Source organism: Panulirus ornatus, chromosome 66 (genome assembly GCF_036320965.1).
Source record: "Panulirus ornatus isolate Po-2019 chromosome 66, ASM3632096v1, whole genome shotgun sequence".
NCBI classification, from domain to species: domain Eukaryota; kingdom Metazoa; phylum Arthropoda; class Malacostraca; order Decapoda; family Palinuridae; genus Panulirus; species Panulirus ornatus.
This window is the reverse complement of record NC_092289.1, coordinates 1,511,158-1,537,544: the sequence shown is the minus strand read 5'-3', so window position 1 is coordinate 1,537,544 and position 26,387 is coordinate 1,511,158. Positions and strand designations below refer to the sequence as shown.

Sequence of the window (26,387 nt, the reverse complement as noted above, 5' to 3'; positions counted from 1 at the left end):
TGCGACACACTTTCATGAAGTTTCCTGGGTTGCCACAAAGTAAGCACTTCAGAAATTGCTTCTCTTGTTCTTCAGGATGTACCGCAGCACCAAAGCCATCACACTGCTGATGGCATTCTACTTGTTGTTTGCTGGTGCACATCGTCAAGTGCTGGCAACACTGACATTTTTTGAACAGTCTTTCAGTTGCCTGCCAGATCCATCTCGGTGTTGTAGGGTGACTCCTCGCTGCAGCACAAGGACAAGATGTCGAACAGTTCAGGTGGAGGGTCAATGGTTAGAGGTTTCTTCCAAGTTTCCTGATTTCGGATACTGATGTGATGCGAGTCACTAGACGGGCGTCCATGCAGTGTTCATACAGCTGTACATTGTCAGAAAGCTCCCTGAGGGCAATGTAGTTATCGTGGTGATGTTATCATAAAAGGCCCACTCCTCATGCTGGTGGCATTCATTAAGTGCACTCAATGTAAGGTTAGTTACGTTGGCGAGTGAGGTAAGCCTTGACGAGCTGGAGGAAGTCATCCATACCCAAATTGGTGTCTTCGGTAACCCCAATGGCGTGATCCAGAGTGACTCCCCATCTCAGGTGTGAGACAGGACCTGAGGTACGCTAGTTATGTGCGTTGGTGCTGACTTTCACCTGTAGCAGTTCTACGTAATCCAACCAGGCATGACTCTATAACTACTTAAACTTATGGAAAGAGGCGTTAGATGTGAGCTTGTGAGGTGCGGGTAGAGGTGGTAGGTAAGGAGTGCCGTCCATGGCATCAGGACACCAAGCTCCAGTGGTGTATGTACTCTGCTTAGTGACTGTGGAATGGGCCAGCACATTATCTGTTGAATCATGTCTTGAAACTGCTGTTGCTGCTGCAGTTGTTGTTCCTGAAACATTCGTTGTTCACTATTAACCTTGGCAGCCTGCTGAGCAGTCAGCTGAAGCTGCTGAAGGAATTGTTCTTGCAACTCTTGGTACACTGTTGTTGGACATCCATCATGGCTGCCAATCTCTCCAGCACTGATGTGCAATTCCTCTGAACTCACCTGATAATCACTTTTCCCATGGCGACACCTGCCTCCCCATCTCCTCTGAACTTACCTGATGGCTACTTTCCCCATGCTTGTGTGGACTGCCAGGCATGGCAACGTTGTTAGTGGAAACAATGCTTCACTGGCATCAGGAAACAGGCTAATAAAACAGGTCCTAAGGTGAGCAGGGGCAAAGTGTCAACCTGGGACCAGTACAATCACAGTGAGACACGGGTAGGTCACAAGAGACCACAGATGGTCGTTGACACTCAGGGAAGGTAGATGGCACAGACAATTCAGGTTGGCAGTGTGTGGAGATGGGTATCACAGGCAGTTATGGCATCCTATGGTGGCTAACAATATTTGATGTCAGTGTGTCAGTTCTTTTACACCACTCCTTAATCCCACTCATTGCACCATGTAGGAATGGTGAAGCAAAGACACCAGTGAAAATGTGACACTGAATTTATTCACACACAAACAAGATACACAAGTAAGATTACTGAGACATTAGGGAGCATGCTGAGTGCAGGAGAACTTTATCGCTTCTGTCGACAGAGCACATGATGCTCATCCAAAACAAAATGGGAGATGAGCATAACACATATATTAACATTACATGTATGGATACACAAGGCATGGTATGATACATAAGGATACATAATATAAACTTCCTCTAACCACGACCTTAGTTCCTTCTTCAACCTTTGACACACTTCAGCTCCCATGGTTCAATCTGCAGCCACATCCACACCCAGGTGTCTAAAATACCTCACTTCCTCCAGATGGTCCCAATTTATTCTTACTCTCAAACCATTCTGCCTTATTTCCTTGTCACATCCCTGCCTCACTTCTGTTCACATTACCTTAAAAACTTCTTTCACACACTTCCGAACTCTCACTATTATCTGGAGTTTCTTTCAAGAGTCTGCAATGAAAGCTATGCCATCTGCAAGCAGCAACTGATTCACTTTCCAAGCTCCCATCTTGAGCATAATCTTAACTTGCCCCTCACTCAAGACCTTCATGATATTGATTCCCTCACCATCCTGTCTATGAACAGGTCAAACAACCACAGTAACAACACATGTTCTTGATACAAATCCACCTTTGCCAGAAGCCAATCACCCAACCCCCTTCCTATTCACATACATGTCCTCCTCTCCCAGTAAAAACTCCTTTATATATGTCATAGATTTTTTCCCACGCCATATACAGCATTTGTAGCATCTCACAGAAGGTATCTACAGCATTCCTAGCACTATTTTCCCTAATTCATAATCATCACATACAAAGAGGGACAGAAGCAGGGGGCTAGAAATCTTTCCTTCTTCTGCTACTTTCCATATGTGGGAACAAAAGAAATAAATGAATATATATAGGGAGTGGGGGGCTGGAAATTCTCCCCTCCCGTTTCTCAATTTTCCAAAAGAAGGAACAGAGAAAGGGGTCAAGTGAGGATATTCCCTCTAAGGCTCATTCCTCTGGTCTTAACACTACCTCGCTAATGTGGAAAATGGCGAATATGTATGAAATATTTATTTATTTTTTTTTTTTTGCTTTGTCGGTCTCCCGCGTTTGCGAGGTAGCACAAGGAAACAGACGAAAGAAATGGCCCAACCCACCCCCATACACATGTATATACATACGTCCACACACGCAAATATACATACCTACACAGCTTTCCATGGTTTACCCCAGACGCTTCACATGCCTTGATTCAATCCACTGACAGCACGTCAACCCCCGTATACCACATCGCTCCAATTCACTCTATTCCTTGCCCTCCTTTCACCCTCCTGCATGTTCAGGCCCCGATCACACAAAATCTTTTTCACTCCATCTTTCCACCTCCAATTTGGTCTCCCTCTTCTCCTCGTTCCCTCCACCTCCGAAACATATATCCTCTTGGTCAATCTTTCCTCACTCATTCTCTCCATGTGCCCAAACCATTTCAAAACACCCTCTTCTGCTCTCTCAACCACGCTCTTTTTATTTCCACACATCTCTCTTACCCTTACGTTACTTACTCAATCAAACCACCTCACACCACACATTGTCCTCAAACATCTCATTTCCAGCACATCCATCCTCCTGCGCACAACTCTATCCATAGCCCATGCCTCGCAACCATACAACATTGTTGGAACCACTATTCCTTCAAACATACCCATTTTTGCTTTCCGAGATAATGTTCTCGACTTTCACACATTCTTCAAGGCTCCCAGAATTTTCGCCCCCTCCCCCACCCTATGATCCACTTCCGCTTCCATGGTTCCATCTGCTGCCAGATCCACTCCCAGATATCTAAAACACTTCACTTCCTCCAGTTTTTCTCCATTCAAACTCACCTCCCAATTGATTTGACCCTCAACCCTACTGTACCTAATAACCTTGCTCTTATTCACATTTACTCTTAACTTTCTTCTTTCACACACTTTACCAAACTCAGTCACCAGCTTTATGTATATATATATTATTCTTTGGAGCGGGGGGCTGGAAATCCTCCCCTCTCGTTTTTTTTTTTTTTAATTTTCCAAAAGAAGGAACAGAGAAGGGGGCCAGGAGAAGCTATTCCCTCAAAGGCCCAGTCCTCTGTTCTTAACGCTACCTTGCTATCGCGGGAAATGGCGAATAGTATGAAAAAAAAATTATTCTTCTATTATCCTTGATTGCCGTTTCCCACGTCAGCGAGGTATAGCCGGGAAACTGACGAAGAATGGTCCATCCACTCACATATATATAAATACACAGATGCCCATACATGCACATATACATACATATATATATCAACATATACACATATACATACACATATACACATGTACATATTCATACTTGCTTGCCTTCATCCATTTCTGGCATTATCCCACCCCACAGGAAACAGCATCGCTATCCCTGCTTCAGCGAGGTAGTGCTAGGAAACAGACGAAGAACGGTCCATCCACTTGTGTACACACACACATATATATATATGCATGTTCAGGCCCCGATCACACAAAATCTTTTTCACTCCATCTTTCCACCTCCAATTTGGTCTCCCACTTCTCCTCGTTCCCTCCACCTCCGACACATATATCCTCTTGGTCAATCTTTCCTCACTCATTCTCTCCATGTGCCCAAACCATTTCAAAACACCCTCTTCTGCTCTCTCAACCACGCTCTTTTTATTTCCACACATCTCTCTTACCCTTACATTACTTACTCGATCAAACCACCTCACACCACACATTGTCCTCAAACATCTCATTTCCAGCACATCCATCCTCCTGCGCACAACTCTATCCATAGCCCACGCCTCGCAACCATACAACATTGTTGGAACCACTATTCCTTCAAACATACCCATTTTTGCTTTCCGAGATAATGTTCTCGACTTACACACATTCTTCAAGGCTCCCAGGATTTTCGCCCCCTCCCCCACCCTATGATCCACTTCCGCTTCCATGGTTCCATCCACTGCCAGATCCACTCCCAGATATCTAAAACACTTCACTTCCTCCAGTTTTTCTCCATTCAAACTTACCTCCCAGTTGACTTGACCCTCAACCCTACTGTACCTAATAACCTTGCTCTTATACACATTTACTCTTAACTTTCTTCTTTCACACACTTTACCAAACTCAGTCACCAGCTTCTGCAGTTTCTCACATGAATCAGCCATCAGCGCTGTATCATCAGCGAACAACAACTGACTCGCTTCCCAAGCTCTCTCATCCACAACAGACTTCATACTTGCCCCTCTTTCCAAAACTCTTGCATTCACCTCCCTAACAACCCCATCCATAAACAAATTAAACAACCATGGAGACATCACACACCCCTGCCGCAAACCTACATTCACTGAGAACCAATCACTTTCCTCTCTTCCTACACGTACACATGCCTTACATCCTTGATAAAAACTTTTCACTGCTTCTAACAACTTTCCTCCCACACCATATATTCTTAATACCTTCCACAGAGCATCTCTATCAACTCTATCATATGCCTTCTCCAGATCCATAAATGCTACATACAAATCCATTTGCTTTTGTAAGTATTTCTCACATACATTCTTCAAAGCAAACACCTGATCCACACATCCTCTACCACTTCTGAAACCACACTGCTCTTCCCCAATCTGATGCTCTGTACATGCCTTCACCCTCTCAATCAATACCCTCCCATATAATTTACCAGGAATACTCAACAAACTTATACCTCTGTAATTTGAGCACTCACTCTTATCCCCTTTGCCTTTGTACAATGGCACTATGCACGCATTCCGCCAATCCTCAGGCACCTCACCATGAGTCATACATACATTGAATAACCTTACCAACCAGTCAATAATACAGTCACCCCCTTTTTTAATAAATTCCACTGCAATACCATCCAAACCTGCTGCCTTGGCGGCTTTAATCTTCCGCAAAGCTTTTACTACCTCTTCTCTGTTTACCAAATCATTTTCCCTAACCCTCTCACTTTGCACGCCACCTCGACCAAAACACCCTATATCTGCCACTCTATCACCAAACACATTCAACAAACCTTCAAAATACTCACTCCATCTCCTTCTCACATCACCACTACTTGTTATCACCTCCCCATTAGCGCCCTTCACTGAAGTTCCCATTCGCTCCCTTGTCTTACGCACTTTATTTACCTCCTTCCAGAACATCTTTTTATTCTCCCTAAAATTTAATGATACTCTCTCACCCCAACTCTCATTTGCCCTCTTTTTCACCTCTTGCACCTTTTTCTTGACCTCCTGTCTCTTTCTTTTATACATCTCCCACTCAATTGCATTTTTTCCCTGCAAAAATCGTCTAAATGCCTCTCTCTTCTCTTTCACTAATAATCTTACTTCTTCATCCCACCACTCACTACCCTTTCTAATCAACCCACCTCCCACTCTTCTCATGCCACAAGCATCTTTTGCGCAATCCATCACTGATTCCCTAAATACATCCCATTCCTCCCCCACTCCCCTTACTTCCATTGTTCTCACCTTTTTCCATTCTGTACTCAGTCTCTCCTGGTACTTCCTCACACAAGTCTGCTTCCCAAGCTCATTTACTCTCACCACCCTCTTCACCCCAACATTCACTCTTCGCCATTTCCTGCATCAGCGAGGTAGTGCCAGGAAACAGACAAATAATGGCCCAACGCACCCACATACAAATGTATACACATAAATGCTGACATACACACACACACACACATATACAATTCAATGTATACATACACACACACATATACATATATACAAATGTACATATTCATATTTGCTGCCTTCATCCATTCCCATCACCACCCCGCCACACATGAAATAGAACCCCCCCCCCCCCCCCCCCCCCCGGTAGCATTAGGAAAAGACAAAAAAGGCCACATTCGTTCACTCTCAGTCTCTACCTGTCATGTGTAATGCGTATATTTTAGCCTAAGTCAGGTACCCACTTCATCAACCAAACCCAAGGGAAAGACGAACAGGTGAAATGACTAAGGAGCACCTGCTATGACAACTCTGCAGGCTTGAATCTAAGAAGCCTGTAAATGCAACAATCAGTATCACTAACAAAGACCAAGTAATCTATACTAAAAATCCAAGATGATTATTGAATGCCTTTAGCTTATCATTATGGTGTGTGTTTCTGTGTGTGTGTGTGTGTGTGTGTGTGTGTGTGTGTGTGTGTGTGTGTGTGTGTACCACAGAAACAATCATTTATGCCCTGACTGAAATTGCTACTATTAAATACCATAAAAATGTTTGAACTGATATGATATATGCAATCATCAATTCAGATTAAAAAAAGAAATAGGCTATTACCTTGGTTGCAGAACTTGCCAGTCCAGCCCTTCTTGCACCTACAGCGGTACCCACCACTACGTCGACGAGGTCGGCAACGACCATTTTCACACTGATGATCCACACAGACATCATTATCTCCTGAATGAAAAATCATATCAAATAATTATTCAGTCTAACTGATGAATACCCTACACATTTAACCAATGCATAATAGGATGACTCAAGAAAATCTTTCACCTATGGCCCTGCCTCTTACATGTAATCTTTCAGTGATACAGCCTTCTCATTCATGTATTTCTGTATTCATGCTATTCAGTTAACTTTTCTCAGTATCTCTTGAATACACTCTTCAGTTATCATCACATTATGTAGTTTAGATTGTAACCCCTACTGCTAATGAATGTCATAATATCTGATTGATAACTTCTTCACTTCACTCCTTAAAGCTCCAGCCTTCATTTTTTTTTCACACTATGACACATTCTATATTATCTTTCCCATTCAAACAGAGTGGTGCTACCTTTTATGTGAGATGATTTGGAAGAAATGGAGTTTCCTATATATCATGGAACTGACACAAAATAAAAGTGCATATCTTTCTAAGTTTATCCCCAGGGATAGGGGAGAAAGAATAATTCCCCCGTATTCCCTGCGTGTCGTAGAAGGCGACTAAAAGAGGAGGGGGCTGGAAATCCCCCCCCCTCTTGTTTTTAATTTTCCAAAAGAGGGAACAGAGAAGGGAGCCAAGTGAGGATATTCCCTCAAAGGCTCAGTCCTCTGCTCTTAGCGCTACCTCGCTAATGCAGGAAATGGCGAATAGTATGAAAAAAAATCTGTGTTGCACCTGTGAAATCCTTTGGCATGCCATCTCCTCTCCATGCTCTCATAAGCAATGTTTGCCCTAGTTCCTTGCATGAATACAGTGAAAGATGCACAGGTGAAAAAAGTTTGTAAGTAGCAGCTAAAAGTGACTGGGAATCCTGGCACACATTTCAAAGCTCAGCAACATACACAATAATATCCAATGAGGCAAGAAATTTTCAATGGACAGTGACTTTGAGTTGAAATATGACCTGAGGACACTGAAAGAGCAGTCTGACCAGAGGCGCACTGTGTATGTAAAAGGTAAGATGGCGTAAATTACAAAGGACTTCATAGTACTGCCTTTAACAAAGACAGGAGGATAAAATGCTTTTTTTTTGCATACTCTTACTTTCAAAGATATGAATTTTCTATATCAAGAGACTTGATAACTAAAATGTTATGAAAGGTTTAGCAAACATTAATATCAATAAGGAATAGCATGCATGATATAGATGTATTGCATTTAGTCAAAGGAATGAATAACACAAAATTCAATTTCAGTGATATAATAGTTCTCTGTAGTACCTTTCACTTTCTTTACTTTGGGGACTTTGGCAGCTGGTAGGGTGCTTTCACTGGGTCCAGTGTCACCTTGATCTTGCTGCTCTGAGTCCCCACATCCTGGAACTACTTTATTTTGCTTCTCACTTGCAGCAAGGTCCTGTACTCGACCATTAACCACAATGTGACTCATACAACCTATGAATTTAGGACACAAAAATTAATTCTTTCATAGTATCTTAAGTGAATCATGCAATATTTCATGTTATGTAATATTGTTAAGAATCTCTTACAACTGTCATCAAAGATCTTTATACTATTGCTAAAGACCTATCAGAAACCTCAATAGACTTGAAAGTTTCTAGTTATTTTAGCTACTGCAGAAATTAAATAGCTTCTTTCAGCATTCAAATCAAAAGTATACTTTTTTAAATTCTATCTATACATGTGCAATATCCTGGGCAGAGCTAAAATAACTAAATTTGCTTTATGATAATCTAAATATTACAAACCAGTTTATATTCACTCAACACACCATGAATAGATTTACCTCTGAAGCTTGTGGAATTCCTAAGGTGCCAATGAGCCTGAGCATGTCTACCCACATCAGGAGGAACACCACCTAAGAAAAGTGGTGTATCTACATCCAAATATTCTTGGTCTCCAGCATTGACCATGGACCTTGAAATGCCACTGTCTACACGAAGGGTGAAATTTTGTCGTTCAGACAGTAACTCAACTGTGTGTTCCGATTCATCACTCACAAGTTCATAGCTGTGAACATAGGATTCTCTTACCTAATCAAAACAAATTATAGTCTAACACAACATAAAAACAAGCTAGTGTGAAATAATTCTGCATTTAATGAACAAAGTATGACCGTAACAAAAGTAAAAACTAGAAACTCAAGTTGCATGACAAGTCAGGCTCCAGTTGTCTGGCAAAGCAGTGGTGTTCTTATTATGATAGAGAATATACTTGGCCTCTTATGTCTTTGGTCCAAAACCAACGTTTCAAGATTCTGATTAACAAAGTTCACATAAGACATCCAGGATCAATTTAGCATTTCAATCACATTCTGTATAAAATGAATACAGTTACCTAAACATGGTGGAAGCTGGATGGTTTCCCACATCATAGCTAATTCGAAGGCGACCTTTAAAGACTTCCACTGCTAAGTGTTGTCTGTTTTTCCCAAGGTAAACAAGGACACCATTAGCTGTGTGAGTGGTAAAACTAATGGTGACATTTACTGATGGTCTAACTGGAGGTGTTGTTAGCTGCACAAAACTGCTGGAGTCAATGAAGTTCACAGCTGTCATATGTTGGCAGTATTTACCTGTAATTATCAGAAATAACTTATAAATATGAAGTATACAGTAACAAAATTTTCATGTAAATAAACCTTCACTCATTCATTAACATGTTGCCTAATGACCATTTCATGCAATATTCGCTGAACTATAATTTTCATCCTTAGGTGTTTATCGTGAAAAATTCTGCAGTGAAGGATGCAGGGTAAGAGTGAAAAAGGGATGTAATGCAATTAAGCTTGCTGTAAATCTCTGTAAAATTAAGAACTGTAATCATGGCACGGTATATTTCAGAGAACAAAATGCATTATGATGTATTTATCTTATATTATCAATTCAATCATATTTATCTTACGTTATCAATTCAATCAGTCACTAGTCAACATTTTAGCCATTTTAAATGTCATCATCTAACTCATATTTTTAAGGACTTTTTCAACTTATAGTATGCCTTTGCTTCATTTATGGACAGTTTTTGAGAATGCACAAGTAAAAAATATGATTATCATCATCATTATTAGTATTATTATTGTTTCTAATGCTTGACCACCATTTCCCACATTGGCGAGGTAGTACCAGGAACAGACGAAGAAAGGCCACATCCACTGACACCCATTATTTAGATGTGAAATGAACTGAAACCACAGCTCTCTATCCACAACCAGTCCCCACAGACCTTTCCATATTTTTTATAGCAAACACCTGATCCACACATCCTCTAACACTTCTGAAACTACACTGCTCCTCTGATGCTCTGTACATGCCTTCATCCTCTCAGTCAATATCCTCCCATACACTTTACCAGGTACACTCAACAAACTTATACCTCTAAAGCTTGAACACTCACCTTTATCCCCCTTACTTTTACACAATGGCATTATACAACCATTCTACCAACCCTCAGGCACCTTATCATGATCCATACATACAATGAAAATTCATACCAACTAATCAACAACACAGTCACCCCATTTCTTAATGAATTCAAAAGCAATACCATCCCCTCTGGCCGCCTTGCTGCATTTCATCTTATGCAAGGCTTTCACCATCTCTCTTCACTAAACCACTCTCCATGACTCTCTCTCTTCAACACCACCCTAACCAGAACACTCTACATCTGCCACTCTATCATCAAACAAATTTAACTATCCTTCAAAATACTCCCTCCATATTCTCCTTAATTAATCAATACTGATGTTTCAATTTGTTTTCTTGTCTTTTGCACATTATTTACCTCCTTCTAAATCATTTTTTACTCTTCCTAAAGTTTAATGATACCCTCTCACTCCAACTTTCATCTGCCCTCTTTTTCAACCCTGCACCTTTCTCTTGACCTCCTGCCACTTTCTTTTAAACATCTTCCAATCATCTGCACTCCTTCCTTGTAAGTACTGCCCAAAATCCTCTCTTTTCTCTTTCACTAGCAACCTTACTTCTTCATCCCACCACTTGCTACCCTTTCTAATCACATGTCCCATGAATCTCATGCACATGCCATCATTGCTTCCCCAAATACTTCCTAGTCCTCATCCACTCCCCTTGCTTCATTTACTCTCATCTTTTGCCATTCTACATTCAATCATTCAATAAACACAAGTGATGTATCTCCAGGTGCTAGATAAGTTTCCCTCCTATAATATTTCAGAAGACGTATGTAATCATTAGTTCATGCACTTGGTAAGAACATATCAAATAGAGGTGTAAAAGAAATATATAATGAATACAATATGCTGTATCAATCCCCGAGTAAGATGTATATTTTAAACCTTGAGTCAACTGCCTCTCTGAACCAGAAACATTCTAAACTGTACACTGCCATACTGCACATACTTCTGCTACAGTATTTTCCGCATATCACTTTCAGTGTATGAATTAGTCAAGAACCTACTAATGAGACCTTTGTTAAAAAAAAATAAGAAAATACACTTTCCCATATCATATATACAAGCTAATCCATATTATACAATACACATCACTTCGACAATAACAAGAATCTACAATACAGTATATAGAGAATAGGATAAGTCAGCTAATATATCTGCATCTTAAACTTAAGCTGATTTATCACCTGACCCCTACTCTGCCACTGATGTTACACGGCTACCATGACATACCCCAGATCATCAAACAGGGTAAATAACTAAAGAAAATTACATGATGGTATATGAACAAAGGAGAAAGGCTCCTAGCCTGACTTGCCACTACCTCAGGAATATGGTGTTCTACCCAATCTCATGTAAATTCAGTCTGGGCTACATTCTGATATTGTAGTTCTTATATTTGCCACATCATATATGGAATCTATCAACAAATCATTCAGTCTAACATATCTATTCATTCATATCCAATTATGTTATCTATCTATATCTCTGATGCCCGTTCCAATTGGAACGCCCTAAAAAAAAGGGTGGCCACGGCAACAGAGTCTCCAAAACTAAAGAACTCCCGTGCCACTTCTTTGCTTTTAATGCCTCATCCTTAACAGGCCACTGGCAGAGGGCAAGTCTTGCAGTGTTTGCAGAGGCTTCTACCTAATGTTCCTAATGACTTCTATCTAATGCTCCTACCTACTACTTCTAGCTAAAGCTCTTGCTTAAATGTTCCCATCTTCTATGTCTATATACTGCTAAAATTCTGCCAAAAGGTAGGGCTAGCACATCATAATGCTCACCACTGGAAAATCTAAGAGTTATGGGGAATGAACAGCATGAGCTGAGTGTTGTCAAGTGTTACATATGACAAGGAGAGTCTGTATGTTTGTGGACAGAATGCCAGTAGTCTGCATCTTAATGAGGCAGAAAGAAAAGACAGCTACCTAGGTCAGAGGAGTACAACTTGACATCCACTAAACCACTGGCTCACTAAGCAGATGTCACAAACTCTCCTGATACTCAGACAGGTAGTACTGGTAATATACTTACCCGGTCGTTAGATGCCTACCAACTACTACCCCAAGACCAATTTCTAAGGAAGAGCCCTGGTATTACACATGATCTTCTTTAAAAGCTCCTGCAGCCTAGGGCTGAGCTATTTCCAATAGCAGAGAAATGTAAAGTCTTTTGGAGAAGTATGTCCTTTGACAAGACTGTACTCCCATTGATGCAGCCTCATCAAAGATAGCGTTTCACCTGTGGTGTAACCTAGAGCAGATTGAGTTTGGTAACATCAGTCTATACATATACAGACATATATAGATTGGATAATTTGTTGATAAATTTCATTTATGATGTGAAAATCTAAAAACAGCAATATTGGACTGTAGCCTGGATTGAATTCATGTGAGGTCAGGTTGGGCGTCCTGTTCCTCAGGTAGTGTTGGTTACGCTAGGAGCCTTGTTTCTTTTAGACTTGTTGATATACCTTCATGTAATATTCTTTTGTTATGCCCCTGAAAAGGTCCTACAAAAGAATAAACTTGGGAAGATCTATCCATCTATATCTCTGATGCCTGTTCCCTTCAGGAACTCTCTAAAGGGGATCGCCACAGCAAAAGTGTCTTCACAACTGGTAAACTCTAATGCCGCTCTTTATCCTTTAGTGCCTCACCCCTATGGGCCACTGATAGAGGGCAACTCTAATGTTCCTAATGACTATTTCTACCTAAAGTTCCAAGCTATTACTACTACCTAAAGTTACTACCAACTACTTCCATCTAACATTTCTACCAACTGCACCTGTCTAATGTTTCCACCAACTACTTCTATCTGTTGCTCCTACCATTTTGCCAAAAGGCAGGGTTAGCACATAGTTCTCACCACTGGAATAATCTAGGGCTATGAAGAATGAGGTGTGTGAGTTAAGTGTTGTCAAGTATTATGTGCGAAAAGAGAGACTGTATGTTTGTGGACAGAATGCTAGCAGTCCATGCTTGGCTAAGGTAGAAAGAAAAGACAGCTACCTGGGTCACATGACTGCAACTTGACAGCCACTGAAGTGTTGGCTTACTCTGCAGCCATCACTAACCCTCCAATTGCCCAGGCAGGTCGTACTGGTAATATACCTCCCTAATCAGCTGCTGCCTACTGACTACTACCCTAGGGCAGATGTTCTTTTATCTTTCCAGAGTTATGAATATTTTGTCTAACCCAGGTACCACTGTAGATCAACATTAATGAAGTACATGTATATCTCTCTCCCTTTTCTGCTTCTTAGTCATTACTTTTAATCATATACAAGTCACTTCAGATAGATAATGTCCATACATTTACTTAGTCTATGGCTGGTTTTCTTTAGAAAAAAAAAATGTAAGTTCATTAACTTATTACTTGTCCCTAAATATGTTTGTCATATGCATATTGTATATTTCATTCTTATCATTCATTATGTTGTAAGAAATTCTTGTAAAAAGAAATTTATTAGAATAAAAATAACCAACAATTATATTCACACTTTATAAAGGGTAATAAAACATTTCACTGAAACTTGCTGCTGAACCCCTGCAGATTTTTGGCCATGAGATGGCAGTCTCTGACCACAATGTGATGCAGTCTTTGCTAGCCTTAAAAACTGGAGCCTTTGCCTCAGCTTTCATCAGGTATGTTTTCTTTGGCATCTTTCTCCAGTAAAGAACTGTTCCATACTTGATCTGGTGTGTAACTTTTCATCTCTAAACTTTTCTTGAGTTCCACTTTTGCAAGGTCTGCAACCTCTACATCAGATGTTGCAGCCTAACACGACAGAACCTCAATGACTTATTTTAAATCATTTGCCCAGTCATAGCAAACTGTCATACACACATAGCTTGCATTCAAATTTTCAAGGCATTATCTATCTTTATATATGTTGGTGTCCTGAAAGGCAGTGCTATCTTTGAAGAAGATGGCTGGGAAAAGACTTTCCTGACAGATTTGCTCTTCTTTTTTTTTTATGGTGCAGAAGCTGTTCTCATTAATGAAACAACATCAAGTGACTGCTTTAGTAATATACCCATTCTAAAGCTCATTTAGTATCTTAAACTTTTCCTCCAAGGTAAAGGTCTTCATTACCCTCTTGGCAGGTTCACTTGTAGGAATACTTGCTGGATGCTAAAGCATAATGGTGACTAGTTAAAGTGGGCAGAAGTGCAGCAATGAAGGGGTAAATGATGCATTTTCACTCTGAATGTTAGCAGAGAAATGTGATAGGCAGAATGATATGCACAGCATCAATACCTTGTGATGTGCAGCTAGCTTCACTTGCATTGTATTGCAATGGCTCATAAAATAATGAAAAATGAGAGTAAGTCAGGTGCTCATGCTATATCCTGATACTTTACAACCCTAAGGTGCATTTTATGGGGTTCTTGCAGCTTTGAGGCTACACTCCTTACAGTATCAAGGAAAAAAAAGACACTTTTTGGAGAAGAAAGTCCTCCAAGAGACTGTACTTTCCATACACACATGATGATACATCCTCACCAGAGGTGACTTCTATGTGTAGTCTTTGCTTGTTGGTGAAGTCCAGTAACACCAGTAGTATCAATACATAATAATTAGTATCATCATTTACTCCCAGCATCCCTTTATGGGGACACACACACACACACACAGCCCAAGCTCTGAGGCTGCACTCCAGGCAGGGACAGGAAATGATGGAATCCTTTGGAGTGACAAGATTCTTGATGAAACTGCAGGCCATTCCACCAAGTTAAGGTGATAAGCCTCACTTTTTGCTTGCAGTATAACCCGAATCAAGTAACACCCTCATCAATACTAACTAAAAATAATAATATTACTTTATTACCCCCTCCCACACACACACAGTACAATGGCTAGGTCTCAAGTCAAAGACTAGTATCCCAAACAACTTTTCCAGGCAAATAAAATGTATATTTTCTTACCTGAGTAACCTGGAGAACATTTACAGACATATTCCATTTCTCCATGTGGCACAATACAAACTCCATGGCGGCAGTCATGCTGCAGGCAGGGCTCTGTCTGTAGTAGTACAGAGGGGCCCAACTCACAGTATCGGCCACTCCAGTCACCTGAACACTTGCACTCATAATCTCCAACACCATCAACACACTGTCCTCCATTCTGAATTCAAAGTTAAATAACAGCAAAATAAATAAGGAGAAAATACTGGGTTCAACCTAAACTCTAAGGAAGCACCAGAAGATACAGTGTAAATCATTTTCTACTCTTAGCAAGTTTACTTCTGCTAAGCAAGTAATTTCCAGACTTTTTGTCATATTCCATTTTAGCTAGAAAGCCTATTCAGTGACTTACCTGACACATATGATTGACACAGTCATCTAGATTCTCAGTGCAGTTGTTACCAGACCATCCAAGGCTACACTGGCACTCATATCCTGTCCCATGGTCAACACAACTGGCACCATTCTTACAAGGATTAAATTCCTTCGAGCAGAAAGCTATTTTCTTTTCACAGTACTCGCCAGTGTAACCAGCTGCACAAGTACAGGAGTAAGAACTTATGCCATCTACACATGTTGCACCGTTAATACACTTGTTGCCAGCACAGTCATCAATGTTTACTTCACAACGGCTCCCTTCAAACCCAGTGGGACAGTGACATCTGTGTAGAATGTTAAACTTGAATTTAACTAATTACTCAAGGTACAGCAGTTTCAATTTTACCTGTATCATTATTTTATTCACTGTTATGCAAATACTGTAATCTAAAATGAAAACTTACGCATATCGTCCAGTTTCAAACACTTTGCAAGTGCCTCCATTATTACAGGGATTTCCATAGCATGCATCAATTCTGTACTGACACTCAGATCCATGGAAACCTGCAGTGCAACGGCATTCATATTGCTGACCTGGGCTTGATCTGCAAGTGCCTCCATTTTGGCATGGTCGAGTGTAACACAAGTCACACTTTGCCAACACCTCATCAGGCACTCTTTCTGTTTTGAAGAAGCAGTACATATTGCTTTTTTTTTTTAACATAAATTACATAAAAATTCTCAGCATAGTCATATCTTTTAACCCAATAAGATTCACACACATGATATTATAATGATATAATGAGAAGCAATTAAGGTAATTCTCTTTATGTTCAGAAGAAAATAATTTGTTTCAAGGTTGATAAAAAGTATAATACAAATATACCTGAGCAAATAAACATCTCAGGTGGTGTTGTCAGAACAAGTTTGTCCCTCATAGCCCTTGGATCAGCACAACGGGCAATCCCTGGTTCCACAAAGTCACCTTCCACCCACTTGGCCAGCCATGCCAATGAACAGTCACAATAAAGTGGGTTAGCTCCAAGAGCTCTGAAAATAATAATGGACACTAATGCATTCTGATCTTATTTGCATCAAATTCTAATTATACTTTCACCATAAGGAACAGTTTCAGTGCAAGAAAGCAAAAAACCAAAAAGCAAATGAATATCGAAAGAATAACATAGAAAACAGACAAACAACTGCAATGTATAAATATGTCTGGTTTATAAAGCTTTTCAACTAATCTTCAGTTGAAATAATCTGCCCATTTACTTCTGCAATACCTTATCTTGCTATGAAGTTGGGTGGCTCATGTAATACAGTTACACACACACAATGATTTCAGAATATTTCCAGACATACTCACTCACTATGTTGCTTCATTTTACATGTAGTTATCCTCCCCTTCAATGGAACAGACTTTCTTTATTCATTCTCTCTAACTACTAATACATTTACCAATCCATTCCACTCAATAATTAAGGGTTTTCTTTTATTGTCTACTGTATCCACTTGACTATACTACATCTCCCTTTCTGTTTCTTATTCTTGACTCTATCCATACTACAGATCCAAATATCAGAACTCCCCGAACATTATGTACATAATTTCTACACGGCACACAAATCTTCAACATTACACTGTCAAGTGTGAGGTCCAGAAGAAAAGTGATACCAAATTTTTCAGTAACTTTTACATTTCTCTTAACATTTATTCACTATATCACATTTCATAAAAAAAACTTTACTTCATTCCTTTTGAAGTAGAGAGTTGCATTTAACTTGATCTATATCTGGTTACATTCTTTGTAACAGAGACCTATAATCATTTATATTTCCACATTTACAGCTTTGGGATTTTTCATAAGACCTGGATAATATCAATGATATTTCAAGCAAGCAAAATCTTCATTTGAAAAGATTTACATTCTAAACTAATCAAAATCAAATGCAACTGCTCTTTCTGTACATAACTCTATATAGTAGCATGAACTTGGTACATACATGTGAGTTATGGTGTCTAAATCTCTGAAGGTTCCCTCAGGGATAAAGGATACATCATTGCCATGTAGAGAAAGAATCCTTAGCGCCTTGAGTCCAAGAAGGGAATCCCTCTCCATACATCCGAGCTTGTTGTATGACACAATTCTGAATGAGGAGATCTTTATTAGTAACCAGTTATTTCCATCAAAAGCCATTAAGCTGCACAGCATAGTACAGTAATAGTTATGTACATTCTGAAACAACCAACACATGTCTGCTTTTGATGAAGTATAATAAAAAAACTTAATGAATTTCTACCAGTTTCTCTGAAACTTGCTTTTTAATCAAAGCACATATCAAACAATGGAGGAAACCTTCAACCACTTACTGTACTTAACTTGTAATCTAGCTTTGTACGCTGAATTTTCCAAAGTTCACTGTTTCTGTTATGGAAAACTTAATCACTGACAAATTATTTATATACATTCCTTGTTAATGGAAACAAAAATACAAAGAGGAATAAGAGGTAGAGGAAGCTTTTTACCAAAGCAGCACTAAAAATGTCTGATTTACAATGCGCTGAGATCTAGTCAGTAGTCATTTGGGTTTCTTTGCTTCCTTCTTTGTGGAGTGGGGTAATGTAAGTAAATTTGAAGCTCTAGGGAAAGATGCCTGAGTCGACGTTTGGTTCAAAGGATATTCAGTGCCCGTTGAAGAGGTGTCTTGCTATCATTTATAAAGAGAGAGTGCAATGAATCAGGAACGAAAATGTAGGAGGATGATCACTGATCAAAGGATCCCTTGAAATTCTGTAGCAAGGAGGTAAGGTCTGCTATGTGTATATGGGAGTACAAGAGAAAGACAATAAAACAGAGGGCCTTTTGCCCCATGCCTGGGCTGTCAGTTTTGAACTTAAATCTAAAACATATAAATGGATGAAATAAAGACAAAAGATATCATAGAATTCAATGTTTAATTGAATTTTATGCAATATCCCACCCTCTGCTGCACTTCAGTGTAACTGTAGTGTCTGGAATGTGAAAATGGAATGCTATATTTTTTCATGCATGCTAAGTATATACCTGCACAGATGAAATATTTGTCTCACCATATTTTGAAGGGATATTCTTTCTGCATATTTACAACACTGGATGGTAACTTATTCCAAACTTACCTACTTGTAGAGAAACCTTTTTTCACACCAATATTACATCTTTCAGCTTTAAGCTTATTCCATTCGTCCTGGTTTATGTATTTTCTTGTATTCCAATAAGATCTTTGTGATTTATGTGGTTAAATTTATCTAAAATTCAAAAAAATTGTATCAGGTCACTGGAAAGACAATTTTTTTGAGAGAATAGATATCTAATCTTCTTAGTCTCTCTTCAGAGATACAATCAGCTTTGTTGTTCATCTTTGTGCTTGTTCCAGTTTCTCCTCATCTCTTTTTATAGTCTGGGGATCAGAAACTTACTGGGGCATTCAAAAGGGTCAGGATTGTTTGAGGTATTTTGTAACTGATTTTTGTTGCTGTAGAGCCTAACATCTGGTTTCCTTTTTTACTTGATGCAAGCAATCTTTAGTATAATTCAGATTATCAGCAATATCTACTTTAAGATCCTTCTCTTCATGTATCTTTCTTAGCAAGTTTCAAAAAAACTAGTGGTCACATTTTATAATCTTTTAACTAAAGTGCATAACATTACATCTGCTGACACCGAGTTTCATTTGCCATTTGTCTGACCACCCTGCTAATTTGTTAAAATCTCTGAATTTGCTTAGTTTTTTTTAAATTGCAGGTTCCACTCATGGACAAAAGTCCACATGGGTGGACCTTAACTGAAATTCAAAGAGGTTAATGAAAGGGAAAAAGAAGAAACATGGGGAAAGTATTTACAAATTTTGGAGGAAGCAAAAACCTGTCTTTTAATATGTGCTAAGTCATAGTTACTGGGAAAGACATGAGAAGGTAGAGTTGAAAAGTTTCGAGGTGTAGGAAGAGAAACAGTTATCAAAATGGCTCACCCTTGATTCGCTGATGGCCAGACAGTAATCATGTGATGCAGCAGCTTGTCAAGTACTGGTCTAGCTAGTGGTGGGGGCATACAAGCAGTAAGCTATTGAAAGCAAAAACCAAAGTTATATCAACAGAAGAGGGAAAGTGAACCATTGTGGCATTGGGAAAGCAGGTCAAGTTTTGAAGTCAGCTTGGGAGAGTTTATAAGTCTGACCACTTTCAAGTGAACTCTGCCAAGAGAGGATGCAAGGCTAGAACCACTCCAGATGTAATAGCAGTACTCCATACATGCAGCTCTACCTCCTAGTTATGTATCACCCACAAATTTGGAGATCTAAGATATGAGACCCAATTTCAGATCATTTATATATATATCATAAAAAGAAAGGTGCCAAGGACCAACCCTTGTGTATGCTGCTCATTACATCTAGCGAGCATGGGGCTTTGCTACATATAACAACTTCCTTTTTCCCATTGGTGAGCCAGTCATTAATCCATGTGATTATCCCCTGTTCCATGTGATTTCAACTCGCATGACAGTCTCTTGTGTGGAACATCACTGAATACTTTTTGAAAGTCAAGGTATATTGTTCAGATGGAACTTTTGAGTCCCAGTGAAAAATTCCAGCATAATTCTCTGACAAGATCTTTTGTAATGAAAGCCATGCTGATTGTCTGTTACTATTTGGTGGTTTCCCAGTGATTTTTCAGAAACTTCACAATTTTGTCTCATTATTTTCCATTGTTTTACTTAGGAGTGACACGAGGCTAATGGGGTATTAATTCCAGACATTTATTTCCTTTCTTATGTATGCTGGAGTGGCCTTCACCAGTTTCCAGTCATCTGGAACATTACCCTTCATTAGTAATTCATCAAATACTCTCCTGACAGGATACATCAAATATTGTGTGACCTCCTTCGGAAATTTTGAGGCTAAGTTACCGGGGCCAGTGGGTTAGTTTGGGTTTAATTGTTTTAGGTGTTTCAATACTTCATAACTTTAATTTTCTGTTACCTTTAACTTCTTGTCATCAGTCACATGAAACATTTCTTGTGGATGTGACATCCATGATTCTTCTTCGAGGGCATATATGGAGTTGAAGGATTTACCTATTATGAAGACCATTTCCTTGTTATCATCAGTTACCTCACCATGCTTAATTATCAGCAGTCCTATTGTATCTTTTACATCCTTTCTTAGCTATACATTTTCGTAGCACTCTTTAGGATTGCTTTTAACTTTCAAGAAAATTCTCTTTTCATGCTCGCACTTAATTTGTCTTAAGACTTTTTCACCCTTTGTATTTCGACTAGTTACTGACTATATTCATAGTCTTCTTCTGATTTCAATTTCATATATGAATTTTTCTCTTTTGGCAATAAAATTCTTCAATTTTCTAAGTAAAAACACTAGTTTACTTTGTACCATTTCACCCATGACCCCTGGAACATGTTAACTCTCAATAAGAAGTAATTTGTTTTCGGAAAAAGTCCACTTCTCTTTTAATCAATCAATATCAAGGAATTTTATCCAGTTAATGTTTCAAATTTTTCATCCCATATTATTTCAAAGTCGGCACACCTGTGATCTGGGATTGGTAGCTGTCATTTATTTCATATCTTGCATTAGTATCCAGTGTGATAACATTATGGTCACTATTTGCTAGTCTCACCTACTTTACAGGAGTTGTTCAGGTTTGTGTTGCTGGTCAGGGCAAGATCAAGGATGTTTTGGACTCTAGTCAGTTTTTTAACTAACTGTTGAAAGAAAGAATTTTCTATCATGCCAATTAGCTTACCTCCCTCTTGACCTCCTGTTAACATATTCCAGTTTATTCTAGAAATGTTGAAGTCACCTACTATGATAACTTCCTTACAATTTACAATAGATCTTATTTCATTGTATAGCATTTTGTCATCTGATTTTTACTTTAGAGGTCTGTATATGATGCAGACATAGTTTACTTTTATCTTTGTTAGCAAATAAAAAAATCACATTCAAATATATGGGCAAAACATGTCCATACAATCATTTTCAACATATATCATATATATGTTATCAGCGGATGGAACCATGGAAGCGGAAGTGGATCATAGGGTGGGGGAGGGGGCGAAAATTTTGGGAGCCTTGAAAAATGTGTGGAAGTCGAGAACATTATCTCGGAAAGCAAAAATGGGTATGTTTGAGGGAATAGTGGTTCCAACAATGTTGTATGGTTGCGAGGCGTGGGCTATGGATAGAGATGTGCGCAGGAGGATGGATGTGCTGGAAATGAGATGTTTGAGGACAATGTGTGGTGTGAGGTGGTTTGATCGAGTAAGTAACGTAAGGGTAAGAGAGATGTGTGGAAATAAAAAGAGCGTGGTTGAGAGAGCAGAAGAGGGTGTTTTGAAATGGTTTGGGCACATGGAGAGAATGAGTGAGGAGAGATTGACCAAGAGGATATATGTGTCGGAGGTGGAGGGAACGAGGAGAAGAGGGAGACCAAATTGGAGGTGGAAAGATGGAGTGAAAAAGATTTTGTGTGATCGGGGCCTGAACATGCAGGAGGGTGAAAGGTTTTTAAACAGGTACTTAACAGCAAAGAAAGTTCAAGAAGTGGGGCATTATGAGCGTAGAACTCTCCACTGTATTGAACAAACAGGTAATTACAAACAGGTAAACTGCATGATATAGATTAATGATTCCAGATCCAGAGCCAAAAAATGGCATATTCTTGAAAGTAACTGTTCAGGTGATCACTGGAACACCTTTGAAAATTTTCTTGTCTAAACCTTTCCTGGTTTTCTGAATTTATATGCATTTAGCATACAGCAGTATAATTTTACCATTTCAAGGACCTTATACATATTATGCATATGAAATACTGTTCAAAATCAGCCTTAATGCATATCACTGGCATGCCTTACAGTGTCTAAACTTTTTTCTGATTTTCATTTGTGTTTAACATAACTATAAGACAAAATTTTACAGCCTTGTTGTCATGCACATTAGGCATATAAAGTATTGTATGTAACTAGTGTTTTTGTTCATTACCGGATGTCAGGCCAAACAAACCAAAACTTATGATTTTGAAATCCAGCATGGCTTAGATCCTAAGAATTCCAGGTTTGGGGTCATCCACTGGTATAAGGTGAGAATAAGTATGTGGGAGCTGTAAGGCTGTAAACATCTTATCCATTCATGTGATAGGAACGAGAGTTGAATTTTTTAGATGTGCACAGCCAAGCAAATAAAGGCCATGCAGTGGTATACAATGACTGAAGTATTCTATACTGCCTACCCAAGCATACAAAATTACTTGTTATATAGTTCAAGTTATGTAGAGCAAGGATGCATACTCACAAAGTAGACAACTGGGTGAGCTCTGAGAATGTCTTGTTGGAAAGGATTGTGATCTGATTGTTGCTCAGGTCGCTATGAAAAAGAGAAAATCAAAAACAAAGATAAATTCATTTTCATTATCACTACCAAAGGACTAGAACAACTAATTTCTGTAAATTCAAGTACTGTAATTCTAATACTGTACATTCTAAAAATTATTCTATTTATATTTATCAAAACTGCTGTTTCCCACGTCAGCGAGGTAGCACCAGGAAACAGACAAAGAATGGCCCATCCACTCATATACACACACACACACACACACACACACACACACACATATGTTCATCGCTGTCTCCCGCGTTTGCGAGGTAGCGCAAGGAAACAGACGAAAGAAATGGCCCAACCCACCCCATACACATGTATGTACACACGTCCACACACGCAAATATACATACCTACACAGCTTTCCATGGTTTACCCCAGACGCTTCACATGCCCTGATTCAATCCACTGACAGCACGTCAACCCCGGTATACCACATCGATCCAATTCACTCCATTCCTTGCCCTCTTTTCACCCTCCTGCATGTTCAGGCCCCGATCACACAAAATCTTTTTCACTCCATCTTTCCACCTCCAATTTGGTCTCCCACTTCTCCTTGTTCCCTCCACCTCCGACACATATATCCTCTTGGTCAATCTTTCCTCACTTATTCTCTCCATGTGTCCAAACCATTTCAAAACACCCTCTTCTGCTCTCTCAACCACGCTCTTTTTATTTCCACACATCTCTCTTACCCTTACGTTACTTACTCGATCAAACCACCTCACACCACACATTGTCCTCAAACATCTCATTTCCAGCACATCCATCCTCTTGTTTATGGATGGGGTAGTTAGGGAGGTGAATGCAAGAGTTTTGGAAAGACGGGCAAGTATGAAGTCTGTTGGGGATGAGAGGGCTTGGGAAGTGAGTCAGTTGTTGTTTGCTGATGATACAGCTCTGGTGGCTGATTCATGTGAGAAACTGCAGATGCTGGTGACTGAGTTTGGTAAAGTGTATGAAAGAAGAAATAAAGAGTAAATGTGAATAAGAGCAAGGTTATTAGGTACAGTAGGGTTGAGGGTCAAGTCACTTGGGAGGTAAGTTTGAATGGAGAAATACTGGAGGAAGTAAAGTGTTTTAGATATGTGGGAGTGGATCTGGCAGCGGATGGAACCATGGAAGCGGAAGTGAATCATAGGGTGGGGGAGGGGGCGAAAATCCTGGGAGCCTTGAAGAATGTGTGGAAGTTGAGAACATTATCTCGGAAAGCAAAAATGGGTATGTTTGAAGGAATAGTGGTTCCAACAATGTTATATGGTTGTGAGACGTGGGCTATGGATAGAGTTGTGCGCAGGAAGGTGGATGTGCTGGAAATGAGATGTTTGAGGACAATGTGTGGTGTGAGGTGGTTTGATCGAGTAAGTAATGTAAGGGTAAGAGAGATGTGTGGAAATAAAAAGAGCGTGGTTGAGAGAGCAGAAGAGGGTGTTTTGAAATGGTTTGGACACATGGAGAGAATGAGTGAGGAAAGATTGACCAAGAGGATATATGTGTCGGAGGTGGAGGGAACGAGGAGAAGTGGGAGACCAAATTGGAGGTGGAAAGATGGAGTGAAAAAGATTTTGAGTGATCGGGGCCTGAACATGCAGGAGGGTGAAAGGCGGGCAAGGAATAGAGTGAATTGGATCAATGTGGTATACCGGGGTTGACATGCTGTCAGTGGATTGAATCAGGGCATGTGAAGTGTCTGGGGTAAACCATGGAAAGTTGTGTGGGGCCTGGATGTGGAAAGGGAGCTGTGGTTTTGGGCATTATTGCATGACAGCTAGAGACTGAGTGTGAACGAATGGGGCTTTTGTTGTCTTTTCCTAGCGCTACCTCGCACACATGAGGGGGGAGGGGGATGGTATTCCATGTGTGGCGAGGTGGCGATGGGAATGAATAAAGGCAGACAGTGTGAATTGTGTGCATGGGTATATATGTATGTGTCTGTGTGTGTATATATATGTGTACATTGAGATGTATAGGTATGTATATTTGCGTGTGTGGACGTGTATGTATATACATATGTATGGGGGGTGGGTTGGGCCATTTCTTTTGTCTGTTTCCTTGCGCTACCTCGCAAGCGTGGGAGACAGCGACAAAGCAAATAAAAAAAATAAAATATACATATATATATATATACATATATATATATATATATATATATATATATATATATGGTTCCAACAATGTTGTATGGTTGTGAGGCGTGGGCTATGGATAGAGTTGTGCGCAGGAGGATGGATGTGCTGGAAATGAGATGTTTGAGGACAATGTGTGGTGTGAGGTGGTTTGATCGAGTAAGTAACGTAAGGGTAAGAGAGATGTGTGGAAATAAACAGAGCGTGGTTGAGAGAGCAGAAGAGGGTGTTTTGAAATGGTTTGGGCACATGGAGAGAATGAGTGAGGAAAGATTGACCAAGAGGATATATGTGTCGGAGGTGGAGGGAACGAGGAGAAGAGGGAGACCAAATTGGAGGTGGAAAGATGGAGTGAAAAAGATTTTGTGTGATCGGGGCCTGAACATGCAGGAGGGTGAAAGGAGGGCAAGGAATAGAGTGAATTGGAGCGATGTGGTATACAGGGGTTGACGTGCTGTCAGTGGATTGAATCAAGGCATGTGAAGCGTCTGGGGTAAACCATGGAAAGCTGTGTAGGTATGTATATTTGCGTGTGTGGACGTGTGTATGTACGTGTGTATGGGGGTTGGGCCATTTCTTTCGTCTGTTTCCTCGCGCTACCTCGCAAACGCGGGAGACAGCGACAAAGTATAAAAAAAAAAAAAAAAAAAAAAAAAAAATATATATATATATATATATATATGTGTGTGTATATATATATATATATATATATATATATATATATATATATATATATATAGGTGTTTGCTTTGAAGAATGTATGTGAGAAATACTTAGAAAAGCAAATGGATTTGTATGTAGCATTTATGGATCTGGAGAAGGCATATGATAGAGTTGATAGAGATGCTCTGTGGGAGATATTAAGAATATATGGTGTGGGAAGAAAGTTGTTAGAAGCAGTGAAAAGTTTTTATCGAGGATGTAAGGCATGTGTACGTGTAGGAAGAGAGGAAAGTGATTGGTTCTCAGTGAATGTAGGTTTGCGGCAGGGGTGTGTGATGTCTCCATGGTTGTTTAATTTGTTTATGGATGGGGTTGTTAGGGAGGTGAATGCAAGAGTTTTGGAAAGAGGGGCAAGTATGAAGTCTGTTGGGGATGAGAGAGCTTGGGAAGTGAGTCAGTTGTTGTTCGCTGATTATACAGCGCTGGTGGCTG

The 26,387-nt window shown here is 39.7% G+C and overlaps 1 protein-coding gene across 4 annotated transcripts in view; it reads right to left on the bottom strand.

Annotated features, from left to right (window-relative positions):
• LOC139746765 (protein slit-like) overlaps positions 1 to 26,387 on the bottom strand; it is a 737,327-nt gene that overhangs the window by 34,096 nt on the left and 676,844 nt on the right. For all 4 annotated transcript variants that reach the window (XR_011712223.1, XM_071658271.1, XM_071658273.1 and 1 more), the window contains 10 exons: positions 23,023 to 23,094; positions 17,680 to 17,823; positions 16,560 to 16,723; positions 16,138 to 16,354; positions 15,708 to 16,017; positions 15,317 to 15,515; positions 9,287 to 9,524; positions 8,736 to 8,959; positions 8,210 to 8,383; positions 6,839 to 6,958 (listed from right to left, as the gene is read on the bottom strand). Coding sequence is in view for 3 of the 4 variants with exons in the window: in XM_071658271.1 (XP_071514372.1) it covers positions 6,839 to 6,958; positions 8,210 to 8,383; positions 8,736 to 8,959; positions 9,287 to 9,524; positions 15,317 to 15,515; positions 15,708 to 16,017; positions 16,138 to 16,354; positions 16,560 to 16,723; positions 17,680 to 17,823; positions 23,023 to 23,094 (1,862 nt within the window). In the remaining variant the exon portion in view is untranslated. The remainder of the gene's footprint in view (positions 1 to 6,838; positions 6,959 to 8,209; positions 8,384 to 8,735; positions 8,960 to 9,286; positions 9,525 to 15,316; positions 15,516 to 15,707; positions 16,018 to 16,137; positions 16,355 to 16,559; positions 16,724 to 17,679; positions 17,824 to 23,022; positions 23,095 to 26,387) is intronic.